Source organism: Hemiscyllium ocellatum, chromosome 9, assembly GCF_020745735.1.
Source record: "Hemiscyllium ocellatum isolate sHemOce1 chromosome 9, sHemOce1.pat.X.cur, whole genome shotgun sequence".
Taxonomy (NCBI): Eukaryota; Metazoa; Chordata; class Chondrichthyes; order Orectolobiformes; family Hemiscylliidae; genus Hemiscyllium; species Hemiscyllium ocellatum.
In genome coordinates this window covers 92,453,265-92,472,719 of record NC_083409.1, presented here as the reverse complement: position 1 = coordinate 92,472,719, position 19,455 = coordinate 92,453,265, and the positions used below count along the sequence as shown (strand labels likewise).

The following is a 19,455-nucleotide window of genomic DNA, read 5'->3' as shown; positions in this document are numbered from 1 at the left end:
GATGTGCAGCTTAGGTGAATTAGCCATGCTAAATTGCCCATAGTGTTGGGTGGATTAGTCAGGGGTAAATATAGAGGGGTTGGTTTCTCTTCAGAGGGTCGGTGTGGACCTGTTGGGCCGAAGGGCCTGCTTCCACACTGTAGGTAATCTAATCTAATATCCCCACATCCCTCCCATAGATCTTATTTTCAGAAACAAGCCCAGATATTAACAAGTGTTTTTGGAAGTAGTGACCATAACTCAGGTACATTTAGGATGCTAATAGAAAAGAATAAAAGATGGGCCAGAAATAAAAGTGCTAAACCAAGGAAAGGCTTATTTTACTTGCATAAGAAATGACTGGGCCCAAGTACATCAGGAACAATTTTGCGACTTGCAGAGAAAAATGCATCAGAAGGCATTCAAGATGGAACTAGCAAGAGTACACGGCAAAGATGTTTTCATAAAGACAAAGATTCATGACTGAGACCAGGACACTCCAAATGTCAAGAGAGATACTGATTAGGATTAGGAAGGAAGAGAAGCATGTTACAGTTACCGTGGGCTGATTGAAGCTGTGTCCCCATCAATGTATAAAAGGTGCAGGGAAAACCTAAAAAGGAAATTAGGAAAGTGAAGAGATTGAATAAGAAAGCATTGGCAGGTTAAATAAAAGGTTTTTGTTAACTACAAAAGGAGCAAGAGAAACCTCTTTCCCTCAAGGTACCATAGATATAATCTGTATGTGGAAACAGACAATGTGAGTACAGTCCTCAATGAATACTTTGTATCTTCACAATGGAAAAGGAGGACAGCTATCGACATCAAGGTGGAGACTGTGACATTATCCCATTATTATAAATGGAAGGGATAGACGAGGAAATTACAGGTCAGTCAGTCAAACCTCATTGGTGTGGAAATTATTAGAAATAATTCTTCGCAACAGAATATTGACACTGAGACAGGCATTGTTTAACAGGAATAGTCAGCAAAGGAAGTGTTTGACAAATTTGATTGAAATTTCTTCAGGAGGTAACCAGGAATGTTGACGAGGATAATGCCTTTACTGAGTTCCATGGATCAAAGTAAGGCATTTGATAAGGTTCCTCGTGACAGATTGATCAAAAAAGTAAGATGTGGCATGTTAGATCCAAAGTTAACTGAAAGGCAGGGAACAGAGGGTGAAGGTGGAGGGATGTTTTTGTGACTGCAAGTCTGTTTCCACTGGTAGTTTCTGGTAGAAGTTAATGATTTGTACTAAAATGCGGGGGTATGGTCAAGACGTTCATGGATCACAAAAAAGTTGGTTGGGTGGTAAATCTTGAAGCAACAGACTGATGAAGTGAGCAGAGCATGGGAAATGGGATTCAAACTTCAAAAAAAAGGTGTGACAGAATGCATTAGGGGAATGCTAACAAGACAAGCAATTACATTATTAATGATCATAGTTATAGAAGCACACAGTCATTCAGCATATTCAGCCAACCATGTCAATGCAAACCAACAAACACCAACCCACACTAATCCTACTACCCTGCACTTGGTCCATAGTGTCCTATGCCTGGCCATTTTAATACTTATCCAGAAGCTTCTTAAATGTTGCAAGAACACTTGATACCACCACCCTTTTCAGGTAACATGTTCCATATATCTAACACACTTTGTGTGAAAAACATTTTCCTCAAATCCTCTGTAAGCACGTACTCCTCACCTTAAATGTGTGCGCTTTGGTCAGATCCTTTTGAGTACTGAGGATCAGAGGTCCTTAATGTGCATATCTACAGAACTTTGAAGGTACCAGGCAGGTCACAGAATCATACAGTCCACGCTGACCATAAACCAACCTCATCCCACTTGTCTGCACTTGGTCCATACCCCTTCAACCTTTTCTATTCATGTATTTATCTAAATGTCTTTGAATCATTTTAACTGCACCTGCATCCACCACTTCCTCTGGCAGTTAACCACATACTAACCACTCTGTATAAAAAAGGTTGCCCCTCACATCTTTTCCAAATTTTTCTCCTCTCACCTTAAAAATACAAATTGTTTTGAACTCCCCCACACTTGGGAAAAACCTTTGCCATTTACCTTATCTATATTCCTCATGATTTATAATTCTCTATCAGGTCACCCCTTAATCTCCTATACTCCAGTTAGAAAAAGTCCCAGATTTTCCAGATTTGAAGATGCCGGTGTTGGACTGGAGTGCACAAAGTTAAAAATCACACAACACCAGGTTATAGTCCAACAGATTTAATTGGAAGCACATAGAATTCTGTGTCTGACAATTGTGCCCTACACAACCATCTGATGTAGGAGTGGCGCTCCAAAAGCTAGTGTGCTTCCAGTTAAACCTGTTGGACTATAGCCAGATTTTCCAGCCTCTCTTTATAAATCAAACCCTCCAGACCCATCAACATCTTGGTAAATCTTTTCTGAACACTCTCCAGTTTGATAATATCCTTCCTATAGCAAGGCAGCCAAAACTGTACGCAGTACTTCAGAAAGGTTAACGAGGGATATGGGATACCAGGCTTCATTAGGCGAGGCATAGAGTACAAGAACCAGGAAGGTATGCAGGAAGGCTACAAAACTCTTGTCAAATCACAATTGGAGCTCTGTATGCAGTTCTGATCACCATTTTACATGATGTGGTTGCAATTGCGAGTGGATTGCAGTGGAGTTCTACCAAGATGAGGCCTGGACTGAAGGGTCATAACTATGAGGAAAGATTCAATTAGCTGGAATTGTATTCTTTGGAGCAGAAAAGGTTGAGAGGGGATTGACAGAGGTGTATCAGATAATGAGGTGCCTGAATAGAATGATTGAAAGATACTTCTTGTATTAGTAGACGCAGTTCTGATCACCAATAATGGAAGGACATAGACGTTAGTCAGGAGATTAAAGGCTAAGAGGGGAACCAAAGATAATCTTTTTTAAAAAAAACCTGGGTGGTAGTGGGATACTTGAACTTGCTGTCTGATGAAGTGGCAGAGTTAGAAAGACTCGATGTTTAAGAACTATTTATTCACTTACATTGCCAAAGCCTCCAGGGTTATGGGTGAAGAGTTGGAAAATAGGATTAACGCTGTCAGATCTTTGTTGACTGGCATGAACATGTGGTATCAAGTGGCTTCCTTCTATGCTGTAAATGACATTAAATCTATGAGGTGGTGAAAAAGCATTAAGAAATATCTGTGGATAACAGCAATTTGAATTTTATTTATTCTTTGGATTTGGTGTTTATGACTGGTCCAACTCTAATTACCCTTAAGATGATGGTAGCAAGTCAGCTGCTTCAATCACTGAAGTCCATGTGCTGTAAGTACCCTCACAGTGCTGTTAGGGTCAGGAGTTCTAGGATTTTGACCCAGCTTCAGTGAAAGAACCAGCAAAAACAATATTACTAAGTCATGATAGGAAGGGCTTTCTCTTTATTCATTCCTGGAACATGGACATTGTTGGCGAGACAGTGTTTATTTCCCATCCTAAAATACTCTTGAGAAGGGTTAAACTGCAATCTTGGACTGTTGCAGTGCCCATACTGTGGATATGCCCAGAATGCCATTAGTGGTGGAATTACAGAATTTTGACCCAGTAACAGTGAAGGAACAATATCTACCGAAGACAGGATGATGAGTGGTTTGGAGAGAACTTGCAGGTGGTGTTCTCATGTATCTCCTGTCCTTGTCTTTTGAGATGGAAGCAGTTGTGGATTTGGATTGTGCTGTCTGAGGGTCTTTGGTGAATTGTTGCAGTGCATCTCATGGACAGTACACACTGAGTGAAAGGGGTGAAGGGAGTAGATGCAGTGCCAAAGAAGCGGTCTGTTTATCTTGGCTGGTGTCAAGCTTCTTGAGTGTTGGAGCTGCACACATCCAGTTGAGTAGGGATTATTCCATCAGACTCCTGACTTGTGACATCTCGATGCTTGATAGACTTTGGGGAGTAAGAAGGTAAGCTGTGTTCTTAGCCTCTGACCTGCTGTTGTAGCCATTGATTTATGTGATGCTTCCAGGTGAGTTTCTGGTCAATGGTAAATCCAAGGATATTGATTATGGGGGATTCAGTGATGATACAAGCATTGATTGTGAAGGGGCGGTGATTAGATTGTCTTTTATCAGAGTTGGTCATTGCCTAGTGTTTATGTGGCTTGCCATTTTTTAACCAAGCCTAATATTGTCCAGATCTTGTTGCATTTGAACATGGATTGTTTCAACATGTTACGAAGATGTTGGTGTAATGTACCTTTAAGAAAGTGAAAAGCTAGCAGAACTACCTGACAGCACCAAATGTTCTCAACTAGATACAATGTAGCATGTGGTCCAGCAGTTAGTGTAGCTGGTTGCCTGGAGACAAAAACAAATTCAAATTCGGCCAGTCAGTTTAAATTATATTCCAAACCTCCAATCAAGTTTGAATTTAATATTTTGACTATATTAAAAACCAATGAAACAATCTGATGCTTTGGGGTATAAGACCAGTTAAAATTGAATAGTTGGGAGAGAAGACCAACAGATGTAGACTGCTAATCAGAACTGAGACGTACCTGTCTAGAGAAGGAGCCTGCATAGAGAAAATCATTGACCCTGACCTGGAGAGCAAATCTGCAAAGAGAAGATTTGACAGCTGGCTAGTTTTGAAATTTGAATTTTTCAGTAAATCTTAACAGGGGATTTTACCAGACTTGTATTATAGAAGGAAAAGTAAAAGATAAGTTAGAGGAAGGAGTTGTAAGTAATTGTTAGTTAATTATTCTCTGTTATACTTTAAGAAATAAAGTTGTTAATTTTTAATTTAAACAGTTCTTGGACTCTGGAATTTTCACAGATTACTGCACGGGATAAATGTTTTCTGTCTTGCTGGTTTAAATTAAGCAGGAGGGTTCACCTCATGTCTTAACAAACATCTGAGGAATCCTGAAGATAATGGTGCTCCCATGTTTTTGCTGCCCTTATCTTTATTACGAGTAAAGGTTGCAGATTTGCACTGATATTTGGATAAGTCACACTGTTATTTTCTGGGTCTATAGATTGTGAAGGAGCAAAAATAGACTTTAATAGAGTGATATGTGCATCTTGTCAGATGTGGGAGTTCAAAGAGAGTTTGAAGAGTTACTGCAGATTATATCTGCAATAAATGCTGTTGGTTGTGAATCTTATTAGACCAAATGGATTGGTTGGAAAGACAATTAGGAGCAATGAGGAATGTGTTGGATAGCAGTTATAGGAAGGGGGGAAAGTCTCAGATACAGTCACATAGATGGGTTAACTCCAGGAAAGGTAAGAGAGGTAGGCAAGCTAGTGCAGGAGTCTACTGTGGCTATCCATTTCAAACAGGTATGTTGTTTTGGAAAATATAGGGAGTGATGGATTATCAGGGAAATGTAGCACGAACAGCCAAGTTTCTGGTATTGAGACTGGCTCTAATGCAACAAGGGGTATGTCGGGTTCCAAGAGATCAATTGTGTTAGGGGATTCTCTAGTCCGAAGTACAGATAGACGTTTCTGTGGCCAGCAGCAAAAAATCAGAATGGTGTGTTGCTTCCCTGGTGCCAGGATCAAGGATGTCTCAGAGAGGGTGCAAAATGTTCTCACGAGGGAGAGGAGCCAGTATGAGGTCATTGTCCACATTGGAAACAATGACATAGGAAGGGAAGAGGTTGAGATTTTGAAGGGAGATTACAGAGAATTAGGCAGGAATTTAAAAAGGAGGTCCTCGAGAGTAGTAATATCTGGATTACTGGTGCTACGAGCTAGTGAGGGCAGGAATAGGAGGATAGAGTAGATAAATGCATGGCTGAGAAGCTGGTGTGTGGGAGAAGGATTCAAATTTTTAGATCATTGGAATCTCTTTTAGGGTAAAAGTGACGTGTACAAGAAGGACGGATTGCACCTAAATTGGAAGGAGACTAATATACTGACAGGGAGATTTGCTAGAGCTGCTCGGGAGGATTTAAACTAGTAAGGTGGCGGAGGTGGAGTGGGACCCAGGGAGATAGTGAGGAAAGAGATCAATCTGAGACTGGTACAGTTGAGAACAGAAATGAGTCAAACAGTCAGGACAAGCAGGGACAAGGTAGGACTAATAAATTAAACTGCACTAATTTCAATGGGTCTGGGATGTCATAGCAATTACAGAAACATGGCTCAGGGATGGACAGGACTGGCAGCTTAATATTCCAAGATGCAAATACTACAGGAAGGACAGAAAGGGAGGCAAGAGAGGAGGGGGAGTGGTGTTTTTGATAAGGGATAGTATTACAGCTGTGCTGAGGGATGATATTTCTGGAAATACATCTAGGGAAGTTATTTGGGTGGAACTGAGAAATAAGAAAGGGATGGTCGCCTTATTGGGATTGTATGACAGACCCCTAATAGTCAGAGAGTGAGAAAGAAACTTGTGAGGAGATCTCAGTTATCTGTGAGAATAATAGGGTGGTTATGGTAGCAGATTTTAACTTTCCAAACATAAATTGTTTTCCAAACATGGTGTTAAAGGTTTAGATGGAGAGGAATTTGTTAAGTGTATACAAGAAAATTTTCTGATTCAGTGTGTGGATGTACCTGCTAGAGAAGGTGCAAAACTTGACGTACTCTTGGGAAAAAGTCATGGCAGGTGACTGAGGTGTCAATGGGGGAGCACTTTGGGACCAGCAACCATAATTCTATTAGACTTAAAATAGTGATGGAAAAGGATAGCCCAGATCTAAAAGTTGAACTTCTAAACTGGAGGAAGGCCAATTTTGACAGTATTAGGCAAGAACTTTCAAAAGCAGATTGGAGACAGATGTTTGCAGGTAAAGGGACAGCTGGAAAATGGGAAGCCTTCAGGAATGAGATAACAAGAATCCAGAGAAAGTATATTCCTGTTTGGGTGAAAGGAAAGTCTGGTAGGTATAGGGAATGCTGGATGGCTAAAGAAATTGAGGGCTTGGTTAAAAAAAAATGAAGCATATGTCAGGTACAGACAGGATAGAGCGAGTGAATCCTTGGAGGAGTATAAAGGAAGTAGGAGTATACTTCAGCGGGAAATCAGGAGGTCAAAAAGGGGACATGAGATAGCTCTGGCATAAAAATTAAGGAGAATCTAAAGGGTTTGTACAAATACATTCAGGACAAAAGGGTAACTAGGGAGAGAATATGGCCCCTCAAAGATCAACAAGGCGGCCTTTGTGTGGAGCCGCAGAAAATGGGGGAGATACTAAATGAATATTTTGCATCAGAAAAGGATATGGAAGATATAGAATGTAGTGAAATAGTTGGTGACATCTTGAAAAATGTCCATATTACAGAGGAGGATGTGCTGAATGTCTTTAAAGGGTAAAAGTAGATAAATCCCCTGGACCTGATCAGGTGTACCCTCAAACTCTGTGGGATGCTAGAGAAGTAATTGCTGTGCCTCTTGCTGAGATATTTGTATCATCGATAGTCACAGGTGAGGTGCCGGAAGACTGGAGGTTGGCAAACGTGGTGCCACTGTTTAAGAAGGGTGGTAAGGACAAGACAGGGAACCACAGACAAGTGAGCCTGACATCAGTGACGGGCAAGTTGTTGGAGGGAATCCTGAGGAACAGGATTTACATGTATTTGGAAAGGCAAGGACCAATTAGGGATAGTCAACATGGCTTTGTGAGTGGGAAATCATGTCTCACAAACTTGATTGAGTTTTTTGAAGAAGTAACAAAGTGGATGGATAAGGGCAGAGTGGTAGATGTGATCTATATGGACTTCAGTAAGGCATTCAACAAGGTTCCCCATGGGAAATTGGTTAGCAAGGAATACAGGAAGAACTAGCCATTTGGATACAGAACTGCCTCAAAGGTAGAAGACAGAGGGTGGTGATAGAGGGTTGTTTTTCAGATTGGAGGCCTGTGACCAGTGGAGTGCCACAAGGATCGATGCTGGGTCCTCTACTTTTTGTTATTCATACAAATGATTTGGATGCAAGCATAAGAGGTACAGTCAGTAAGTTTGCAGATTACACCAAACTTGGAGGTGTAGTGGACAGTGAAGAGGGTTACCTCAGATTACAACAGAATCTTGACCAGATGGACCAATGGGCTGAGAAGTGGCAGATGGAGTTTAATTCAGATAAATGCGAGGTGCCGCATTTTCGAAAAGCAAATCTTAGCAGGACTTATACACTTAATGGAAGTGTTGCTGAACAAAGAGATCTTGGAGTGCAGTTCATAGCTCCTTGAAAGTGGAGTCGCAGGTAGGAAGGATAGTGAAGAAGGCGTTTGGTATGCTTTCTTTTATTGGTCAGAGTATTGAGTACAGGAGTTGGGAGGTCATGTTGCAGCTGTGCAAGACATTGGTTCAGCCACTGTTGGACTATTGCATGCAATTCTGGTCTCCTTCCTATTGGAAACATGTTGTGAAACTTGAAAGGGCTCAGAAAAGATTTACAAGAATGTTGCCAGGATTGGAGAATTTGAGCTATAGGGAGAGGTTGAACAGGCTGGGGCTGTTTTCCCTGGAGCGTTGGAGCTGAGGGATGACCTTATAGAGGTTTACAAAATTATGAGAGGCATGGATAGGATAAATAGACAAAGTCTTTTCCCTAGGGTCAGGGAGTCCAGTACTAGAGGGCATAGCTTTAGGGTGAGAGGTGAAAGATATAAAAGAGACCTAAGGGGCAACGTTTTCACGCAGAGGGTGGTATGTGTATGGAATGAGCTGCCAGAGGAAGTGGTGGAGGTTGGCACAATTGCAACATTTAAAAGGCATCTGGATGGGTATATGAATAGGAAGGGTTTGGAGGGATATCTGCCAGGTGCTGGCAGTTGGGACTAGGTTGGGTTGGGATATCTGATCAGTATGGACGGGTTGGACCAAAGGGTCTGTTGCTGTGCTGTACATCTCTATAACTCTAAGTCAAATTGCACAGATTTAAAAAAATAGAATGCAACTTTACACCAAAAATTGTGGTCAGAACTTTAACAAGTTCCTTCAAAACAGACTCAAGCTTTAAAAAAGTCATAAGCACTGCCAGATCCATCACTTACTAAAGGGAATGCTTGAATTTTCTGAATTTCTGAACAATATGGGCAATGGCATTTCCAATGGGAAAATGTCGCAAGATAAGAAAAATGTAATTCTCCAAATTGAAAAGAAGTCCAATTCTCCATCCTTCTTTGCATCAATTTACACCTAATTACTATTTAATCTCAACTCATTTATTTGCAATGTCCTATTCCTCTGTGCGGCAGAGAGAAACTAGATGGTGAAAAGTCCTCACATAAAAGTCAGAGCTGGTATCTGGTGGCTCCAGTTCACTGCTTGCTCCTCCAGGCCTCCATATTGGACAGCAGTCCCCAACATCTCATGGTATAAATACCTCCATATTTGTCCTTTTTTTAAGCTTTGACAAAGGGTCAGTTAGACTCGAAACGTAAGCTCTTTTCTCTCCTTACAGATACTGCCAGACCTGCTGAGATTTTCCAGCATTTTCTCTTTTGATCTCACTGTATGCTTCACATCAGTGGCTATTTGCTCCCATATCCCCAGAGTTCGGCCATGCACCAACCTCAGCAAATCATTACATCACACTGAGACCCACTTAGAGTATAGTTCTCCACTTCAATGTTTCACTGTAGAGCACAACAGCACCTTCCATCTCCACATTGCTGCCAGGTCAATTTGCACACAGGGTCAGGTACATTGCAGTCGGGTTCACCTTAGTGTTCTTGGCTTGCTCTCTTCACACCTACTTAAATACACACATCATTCTGCCTTGCCTTTTAGCACTTTGCTGTCTCATTCAGAACTTAAAGGCTGAAGGATATTTTGATCTTGCTTTGCCACTTAACATAGACATGAAGCCGGGCAGCTTGTCAGTGATTAGTAAAGGGATAGACACTTTGCAGAACGGCAGTGTACTGTATCAATGTCACATCTACAGCATACGTGAGCAGCTAACATGATAAACAGGCTGCATGTGCTTTAACCAAATGACCATATCTTAAAGTCTAAGGGGAGTAGTTCCTCACTCAAGTCAAGGGGACTGTCATCAGGCAGGCAGTGTCACCACAGTCAGAGGCAGCATTCAACCGCAGTCCTGGGCCCTTGACACAGTCAGTTGGTCATTTGGCTAGTAAGGATCCAGGATTCCATATCATTGCTGTCCAGGGAGTGGGCCACAGTCAATACTGCAAGACCAGTGCAAATCAGTTGGGGGCTTCTGATAATTCAGCCAGGGGCATTTATAGTGATCAAGCGTGGCATGGTGGGGCTCTCCATCCAAGTCAGTCACATGTTATGCCACAATCAGTGTCTGCTCACCTAAAGTCAAGAGGTTCATTGGGAGGTTATCACTGGGAGAGGTGGGTGAGTTACTTGCCAGAATTGGAGGCAGCATGAAGGGATTCAAAGGGATAATGTATGTGAAAGGAGATAACATGACTGAAAAGAGGAGATTGTAGTGCTATGGAGGACATGGACTACATTGGGAGTGGGTACTACTGAAGATCAGCACTATCCTGACTGCTACAGTGGGGATTTATGGCAGTACAATGGTTGGCACAGCTAAGCAACAGGGCAGGGGCTGAGAGGGTAATGTGAGGGGACAAAAATGTAAATGAATGAGTTGGGTAGGAATATGCAGAAGTACTGATGGAGTCAAATAGGGAGTGCAAGGGGGAAAGGAACATAAAAGTTTAGTAGAATACTCTGGATTACAAGCTGAGCCTGTGATCCCGTTTGTGAACTGCGACCCTGCCTTGCTTTCCATACTCATTTGAATGATTAATGTCCAATGAAGATGGATCATTGCTGCAACCTTTTTCTTGACAGCAAGAACAAAAGTGAAAGAGACAGACAGAGTGAGAGTGACAGCGAGAGAGAGCGAAAGAGTGTGTGTGTATGTGTGGTGTGTATGCTGTGCCATGCAGTAATTCCAGTTAAGGAATGCTACACAATCTGAGCATGTTATGCTCTGATCAACCGCAGCAGGGAAAGAGGTGTGTAATGGATGCTGAAGAGAGGATCAGTCTTTTGAGGAGGAACAAGAGGACACTATGAAGGAACATAATGACAGAGTGATGCAGCATCAGGCAGGACTTAAATGCCACCCAGTTCCCAGTAAGTTGGATGAAGTGATCATTCAAAGTCTAGAAATTTATTATTGCTCAGAGCAGAAGTGGTCCGTTATGTGTTAGTAAATGGAAAATAATTTGAGTACTGTAACGTGCAGTTAATATATCAACTAAATACTTCTATGCTCCAGCACAGGGGTAGTCAATATTTTGTTCATAGGGTCACATATATGTAAAAAAGGAGCAAATAATACTAAAGTGCAAGCTCTCCTAAAGTCTCTCATGAAGTTTGAAAACGCCAGGCCCTCCATTATGATTCCCAGATCTGTAACAAATGATTAAAAAAAACTTCTTCAAAACCACCAAACAGGTCAGTGATCCCCAATTAGTTGATTTAAATCAGAGGATGCGCTGCCTTTTTCACACTTGTGGGCCCTAAAATATCGAAACGACAAGACTTCAAATATGTTGCTCACGCAATAAATATAATTATCAGAGGCAATTCAGAGAGATGTATCATAAGGCACTCGATTAAAACACAAAGTTGTTCCTATATGTAAGATTGAAAGTTTATTTTCATCAGAAGTCAACAAAGCACTGCCGGGCCAGGGTTGAAATTTGTTAAATTTTATCTTGTTATAACATAGTCAACCTGATGCTGACTATAGCAATTGTAATCAGATTCACAAACAAAGGTTATTTTACAATAATAGCAGTATCTATTCTGTAAATACATTTAAATATTCATTAGTATATAATAAATGCTCAATGAATACATTCTCACAAAGTAAAATGAATTTAATCCATTTATAGTGTTACAGCTATAAGCAAAACAAAATGTTCACCAAACAAAATATGCCTGCAGATGTTCAGATAGGGCAAGCACATACATAGTGCAGCACAATCACTGGTATTCTCTCTTGCAGATTAAGGCAGCAGGAATGGTTCCCCTCTAGTGCAAGACTGACTTTTACAGGGTCTGCAGCACTCTCATAGAAACATTCATGATGTTCCTGACTTATAGCCCTTCTCAATTCCCAGTATACACTCCTTTCTGATGTAATGAGTAAGCTGTAAATGGTGTGACTATGGACCTCCTGCTCCTAAGCTCGTCTCCCCTCCCGCACACCAACCCTTCCATATTCCTATTTTCAAACACACAAGTCCTGCCACCTACTAGCCAAAGGAGTCCTGGGATGAGAAAAGGGAACAGCACTGCATTCATGAAAAGGCTGCATGTCTTGGTATGACACGTGGCAGCCAGCAGTTTGGAGATTGGCACTGTATGTAACTTGGTAGCAAGGAGGTGTTGAGTGAGCTGAGAAATCTGGAACAATGTGAGAAATGAGCTCTGCTGCATAGCACTCAGAAAAGGACCTGAATAAGGAATCCTACAGAGAAGTACTGAGTGGGTGTGTACACCAAGCTGCCCTGTTACATACATCCCCCATTTATGATCAGAGACCATGGAGGAGCCCAGCTCCAATTTGGTAATGGACTTTCTGCTCTATCTGGAGGAGAAAGTGAGGTCTGCAGATGCTGGAACTCAGCACTGCCTTCCTAACCTGCAATCTTCTTCCTGACCTCTCCGCCCCCACCCCACTCCGGCCTATCACCCTCACCTTGACCTCCTTCCACCTATCACATCTCCATCACCCCTCCCCCAAGTCCCTTCTCCCTACCTTTTATCTTAGCCTGCTTGGCACACTCTCCTCATTCCTGAAGAAGGGCTTATGCCCAAAACGTCGAATCTCCTGTTCCTTGGATGCTGCCTGACCTGCTGCGCTTTTCCAGCAACACATTTTCAGCTCGTTTCTGCTCTGTCTCCCTACCATGCTGCAGCTGCTGGTCTCACAACTGTTTGAGCCTGTATGTGAAACTAGTCACCTTTTCATTTGGTACTCTTGTCAGGGTGGAGTACAATCTCTGGCAAATCCAAGAAATCACCTCCAAAAGCACACCAAACACCCAGTCCAGTAGAATATGTTCCAAGCATTTAGCATACCTACAAACAGGATTATCCAACCTGCAGATTTATACTGTTTTCATACTTATTGGGTTGCTGGCACTGGGTGAAGGAGACCTTAACAGACAAGGGAGATTTATTCTATTTGCTATATATGAAGGAAGACTGAATTGTGGATTAGAAGATAAGAATAGTGTAGCCTTCTGTATATGCCAGAGTTTTGTTTCCATCTGGAATGTCGCTCAAATAAAACCATCGAACAAACCTATACCCAGTCTCCAGTAGTTTATTTAAAAATCAAGAAAACATACCGATACTATACTGTGCCCAACATTACCACAACTGTTGACCTATAAACAATTCCCTCCATTGTTTGCTGTCCCTTGCTATTTGTTAGCACCATATGCAGAATCTACAGACTGATCCTTCAATCTTAGATCCTCTCTTATCAATGTACTGTTCTCATTCTTTAAGAGAATGCTAATCCATTTCCTTTTGGCCCATTCTTTCCAAATCTCTCATATTCTTGGATATTTAGTTCCCAGTCTTGGTCAGCCTGTAGACAAGTCTCTTCAATTGCAAAAATAATGAAATAAATGGGTAAGATTTCAGAGTTCAGTCAACATTGTTGGTGAAAGCTTAATGCAATCAGATACAATGCCTTTAGTTCTGCTTTTGTAACATCATTCTTTATTCTTATACTATAAGATTCCTGATTTGGAGACACCGGTGTTGGACTGGGATGTACAAAGTTAAAAATCACACAACACCAGGTTTTAGTCCAACAGGTTTATTTGGAAGCACTAGCTTTCGGAGTGCAGTTCCTTCATCAGGTGGTTGTGGAGAGAATAAGATGGTGAGACACAGAATTTATAGCAAAGGTTTACAGTGTGATGCAACTGAAATTATATATGGAAAACGACTTGGATTGTTTGATAAGTCTCTCATCTTTTTGAATGACCATGCTGGTTTCAGTTCTTTCATACGTAAATCGCAAAACTTCTTCAAAAAGAGTTACATTCTCACGTGCTTCTGTCCAATCCAAGTTCCCCCACAGGCTCCAGTTCCCTCTGCCAATCTGTCTTAAACTGCCCAAACAGCACATTTTCCTATGAGTAGATTAGAACTGAACCTCTGAAGATGAAGCCACAAAGTCAGCCCCAGTGCTATTTTCACTAGCATGAGAGTGTGGAAATTATCTGGAGTTGACTACTTTTGAGGTTCTAATTTTTAAGCTCTCTGAAATCTGATTTCAGGATGATTTTGCTAAAGGATGGCAACAGATAAGAAATAACATGAGAATAAGTATATCTCCTTGACAGTAGGGGATTCTTGTGACTCAACAGTACTGTCCCTACCTCTAAAGGAAGGCAGTCTGTATTCAAGTCTCACTTGCACCAGAGGGGTGTCATAACATAACTGAACAGCTTCATTAAAAACGTCTAAATCTTTAAGGGAGTCCAAAAGTAACAATGAAAAACATAATATCAACATAGCACGACACTGGATAGCCAAATAAAGGTGGCGTTAAGACTCAAGGATTGCAATAATATGTCTACACCCAGTGTGCTTTGAACAAGAGAGCACTGGAGAAACCAAGGAAGGTTTGAAGCTGGCTGCCTAGGGACTTCTTTTATTGGAGCATGAGAGGTTGGTGGGCGATTTTATAAAGATTGGTAAAATCATGAGGGGCATAGGTAAGGTGAATAATGAAGGTCTTTTTCTTACAGAGGGCTGTTCAAAACTAGGGGGCATAATTTTAAGGTGAGAGGAGAAAAATTTAAAAGGGGCCTAAGGGGCAACATTTTCCACACAGAGGGTGTTTTTTTATGTGGAATGAAGGAAGTAGTAGAATCAGGTACAGTTACAACATTCAAAAGACATTTGGATAAGTACATGAATCGGAAAAGTTTAGAGGGATATGGGCCAAATGCAGGCAAGTGGGACGAGTTTAGTTTGGGAACGTGGTCACATGGTCTGGATGGACCAAAGGGTCTGTTTCTGTGCTGTATGCCTGTTTGGTAGCATCTCTCTTCTTTAAAATGCTAAGTTTAACTCTATATTTCTCTCTACTGATGCTGTGTTTCTGCAGCACACTATGTTTTTCTTCTGTGTTTCCAGCATTCACAGTTCTTTATGTTTATTCTAGGTGTGGATGGGAGGCTTGTTTTACACAGAAGGAGCATGGACAGCTCACCCCAGGGTTCAGGTCTGGCCATAACAGAGTGTATGCAAGCCACCAAAGTCAGCACCCACTCATACAGAAACAAATTATTATGGAGAGTCAATTGACATAGTTTTGGGAGTGGGAATTCCCACTGTTAAAGATCTGTTTTTAAAAAGTGGTAAAGTTTGGGGAAGGGGGCACTTCCATTGGAGGGTCTTGTGCATGTTCCACTTCCCAAACTCATACTCCGCTTCCAATGTATTCTTGGAACACGTTGTGGCGATGTTGGAGTTGGACTGGGGTGGACAAAGTCAGAAATCATACGACACCGGGCTATAGTCCAACACATTTATTTGACAAAGTTAAAAATCACACAACAACAGGTTATAGTCCAACAGTTTGGACTTTAACCTGGTGTTATGTGATTTTTAACTTTGTCCACCCCAGGCCAGCACCGGCTCCTCCACATGTCGTGTTCCTTGCACACCTCACCCCCCTCCCCCCCACCCCGAGCAGCACCAGATACTTGGAGCAAATTCGCCCCCAGTTCCCAACATCGAGATTCCACCCTTCCTCATCGGGAGGGCGTTGGCTTCAATAAAGCAAGAGGAGCCGTCAGATCTGATATTATTCGGTCAGATGGAAACATCTGCCTGACTGTCACCGATTCGGAGTTGCGTGAATCAACACTTCACTGTTACAAACACTGCCCGCAAGATGAAACAAAAACAAAACGAGATAGCGAGCGATTCCTGATGTAGGGGAGCACTGTTACCTCAATATCTGGGAGATCAACGCTCAGCATTCGAGACATTGCGGTGATCCGGGATTTAAAACTTGCAGGAAAGTTCCTCTTCGCGAAAACAACAATAGCTCCTGATCCCGTAACTGTCACTGGGCCCTAACACATTTTTAATCCAGTCAAAGTACATTCACTGGTCAAAGTACATTCACATTAAACAGGTTCTAGTGTGACGAAAAGTCTAACTTTAAGTTAGTCCGGGTTCAGTTCCTCGGGAACAGCGGACAGAGACATGTCAGGACACGGTCTAAACTATTTCACCTTCAGGCTGGGTGTTGTTCAGTCCCTGGAGGCAGTCTGAAATGTCACGAGGGGGCGTTGGAATCTGTTCAGATTTCTGTGTACAGTTTAAATTACAGGTGTCTTCTTTTGTATTTCATTTGCCAGCGATCCATTTGGGAATTTAGGATAGTGGGAATGAAAGTTAAGGCAGTTTACTGTTCCTCCTGCAGAATGTGGGAGATAAGGGTCACCTTGTATGTCCCTGCTGACTTCATTTGTGGGAAGTGCACCCAAGTCCAGACCCTCCAGAGCCGTTAGGGAACTGGAGCTGGATGAACTTCGGATCAATTGGGAGGCAGAGGGGGTTATTGAAAGGAGTTACAGGGAGGTAATTAGTCCACAGCCACATGAAGAAGGTGGATGGGTTATTGTCAGGGGTAGGAAAGGGAACCGGCAGGCAGTGCTGGGATCTCCTGTGGTGGTTCCTCTCAACAACAAGTATAGCATTTTGGATACTGTTGGAGAAACAACTTACCTGGGTAAGCCATGGGGCACAGGTCTCTGATGCAGAGACTGTCCCTGTTGCTCAGAAGGAAACTGGGAAGCAGAGCAGAGCTTTAGTCACTGGGGACCTCATAGTTAGTAGGACAGACAGGAGGTTCCGTGGGAATGAGAGAGACTTGCGATTGGTGTGTTGCCTCCCGGATGCCAGGATTCATGATGTTTCTTATCGTATTTCTGGAAACCTTGAGGGAGAGGGGGAGCAGCCCCAAGTTGTGGTCCACATAGGCACCAATGACATAGATTCCCACCTTTCTTCCTAACTAAGGCAGAAATTCAGGGAGCTAGGGTGAAAATTTACTGCTAGAACAACAGAGTTGTTATCCCTGGTTTGTTGCTCGTGCCATGTGTGAGGGAAGCAAGGAACAGGGAGAGTGCAGAGCTGAACATATGGCTGCAGGGAAGGTACAGGAGGGAGGTTTTGGATTCTTGGATAATTAGAGCTCTTTCTGGGGAAGGTGGAACCTCTACATTGGAGTTCCAGTGTACAGGAGGTTGAGGGTAGTGAGGTCAGGGATAGGTTTACAAGGTCAACAGAGGGCACTGTTGAAAATGTGTTGCTGGTTAAAGCACAGCAGGTCAGGCAGCATCCAAGGAATAGGAAATTCGACGTTTCGGGCATAAGCCCTTCATCAGGAATGAGGAGAGGGTGCCAGGCACGCTAAGATAAAAGGTAGGGAGGAGGGACTTGGGGGAGGGGCGATGGAGATGTGATAGGTGGAAGGAGGTCAAGGTGAGGGTGATAGGCCGGAGTGGGGTGGGGGCGGAGAGGTTAGGAAGAAGATTGCAGGTTAGGAGGGCGGTGCTGAGTTGAGGGAACCAACTGAGACAAGGTGGGGGGAGGGGAAATGAGGAAACTGGAGAAATTTGAGTTCATCCCTTGTGGTTGGAGGGTTCCCAGGCGGAAGATGAGGCGCTCTTCCTCCAACCGTCGTGTTGTTATGTTTTGCCGGTGGAGGAGTCCAAGGACCTGCGTGTCCTCGGTGGAGTGGGAGGGAGAGTTAAAGTGTTGAGCCACGGGGTGGTTGGGTTGGTTGGTCCGGGCGTCCCTGAGGTGTGCCCCAAGGGATCCTTCCATATCCGCCACAAGTTCACTTGTACCTCCACACGCATCATCTATTGCATCCGCTGCACCCGATGTGGCCTCCTCTACATTGGGGAGACGGGCCGCTTACTTGCGGAACGCTTCAGAGAACACCTCAGGGACGCCCGGACCAACCAACCCAACCACCCCGTGGCTCAACACTTTAACTCTCCCTCCCACTCCACCGAGGACACGCAGGTCCTTGGACTCCTCCACCGGCAAAACATAACAACACGACGGTTGGAGGAAGAGCGCCTCATCTTCCGCCTGGGAACCCTCCAACCACAAGGGATGAACTCAGATTTCTCCAGTTTCCTCATTTTCCCTCCCCCCCACCTTGTCTCAGTTGGTTCCCTCAACTCAGCACCGCCCTCCTAACCTGCAATCTTCTTCCTAACCTCTCCGCCCCCACCCCACTCCGGCCTATCACCCTCACCTTGACCTCCTTCCACCTATCACATCTCCATCGCCCCTCCCCCAAGTCCCTCCTCCCTACCTTTTATCTTAGCGTGCCTGGCACCCTCTCCTCATTCCTGATGAAGGGTTTATGCCCGAAACGTCGAACTTCCTATTCCTTGGATGCTGCCTGACCTGCTGTGCTTCAACCAGCAACACATTTTCAACTGTGATCTCCAGCATCTGCAGACCTCATTTTTTTACCCCAACAGAGGGCACTGGCAATCAGGATGTTTATTTGAGATGTGTGTGCTTCAATGCCAGGAGCATTCAGAATAAGGTGGATGAATTTGCAGCATAGGTTGGTACCTGGGATTTTAATGTTGTGGCTGTTTCAGAGACATGGCTGGGGGATGGACAGGAGTGTTTGTTGCAGATTCCAGGATTTAGATATTTCAGTAAGAACAAAGGAGATGGTTGGGGGTGGGGGGGGGGTGGTGGGGGGCTGGTATTTTTAATCAAGGATAGTATTACAGCAGCTGAGATAACATTTGGTGACTCATCCACTGAGGTAGTTTGGGCTGAGGTTAGAAGCAGGAAAGAAGAGGCCACCCTCTCTATAATTTTGTATATGCCTCAGAAAGGATAGCAAAGATGATTCTCGATAGGAGCGAGAGTAACAGGGTAGTTATTATGCGGGACTTTAACTTCCTCAATATTGACTGGGAATACTATAGTTCAAGTAGTTTAGATGGATCAGTTTTTATTAAATGTGTTCAGGAAGATTTTCTGACACAGTCTGTAGACAGGCTAACAAGGGGCGATGCCATATTGGATTTAGTGCTGGGGAATGAACCAGGCCAGGTGTTAGATTTGGAGGTGGGCGAGCACTTTGGTGATAGTGAGCACAATTTGGTTATGTTTGCAATAGCAATGGGCAGGGATAGGTATAAACTGCAGGGAAAGAGGTATAACTGGGGGAAAGGCAATTATGATGTGATGAGGCAAGATTTAAGATGTGTAGGATGGGGAAGGAAACTGCAGGGGATGGACACAGTTGAAATGTGGAGCTTATTCAAAGAACAGCTACTGCGGGTCCTTGATAAGTATATACCTATCACACAAGGAGGTGGTTGTTGAGAGAGGGAACCATGGTTTACGAAAGAAGTTGAAGCTCTTGTCAAGAGGAAGAAGGAGGCTTATGTGAGGATGAGGTGTGATGGCTCAGTTAGGGGGC

At 43.2% G+C, this 19,455-nt stretch overlaps 1 protein-coding gene across 1 annotated transcript in view; it reads right to left on the bottom strand.

Moving 5' to 3' along the window:
* LOC132819159 (dihydropyrimidine dehydrogenase [NADP(+)]-like) overlaps positions 1–16,237 on the bottom strand; it is a 744,611-nt gene extending 728,374 nt beyond the window's left edge. The window contains exon 1 of the mRNA XM_060830572.1: positions 15,929–16,237. Within this exon, the coding sequence (XP_060686555.1) occupies positions 15,929–15,967 (39 nt within the window). The 5' untranslated portion in view covers positions 15,968–16,237. The remainder of the gene's footprint in view (positions 1–15,928) is intronic.
* Between the last annotated feature and the right edge of the window lie 3,218 nt (positions 16,238–19,455).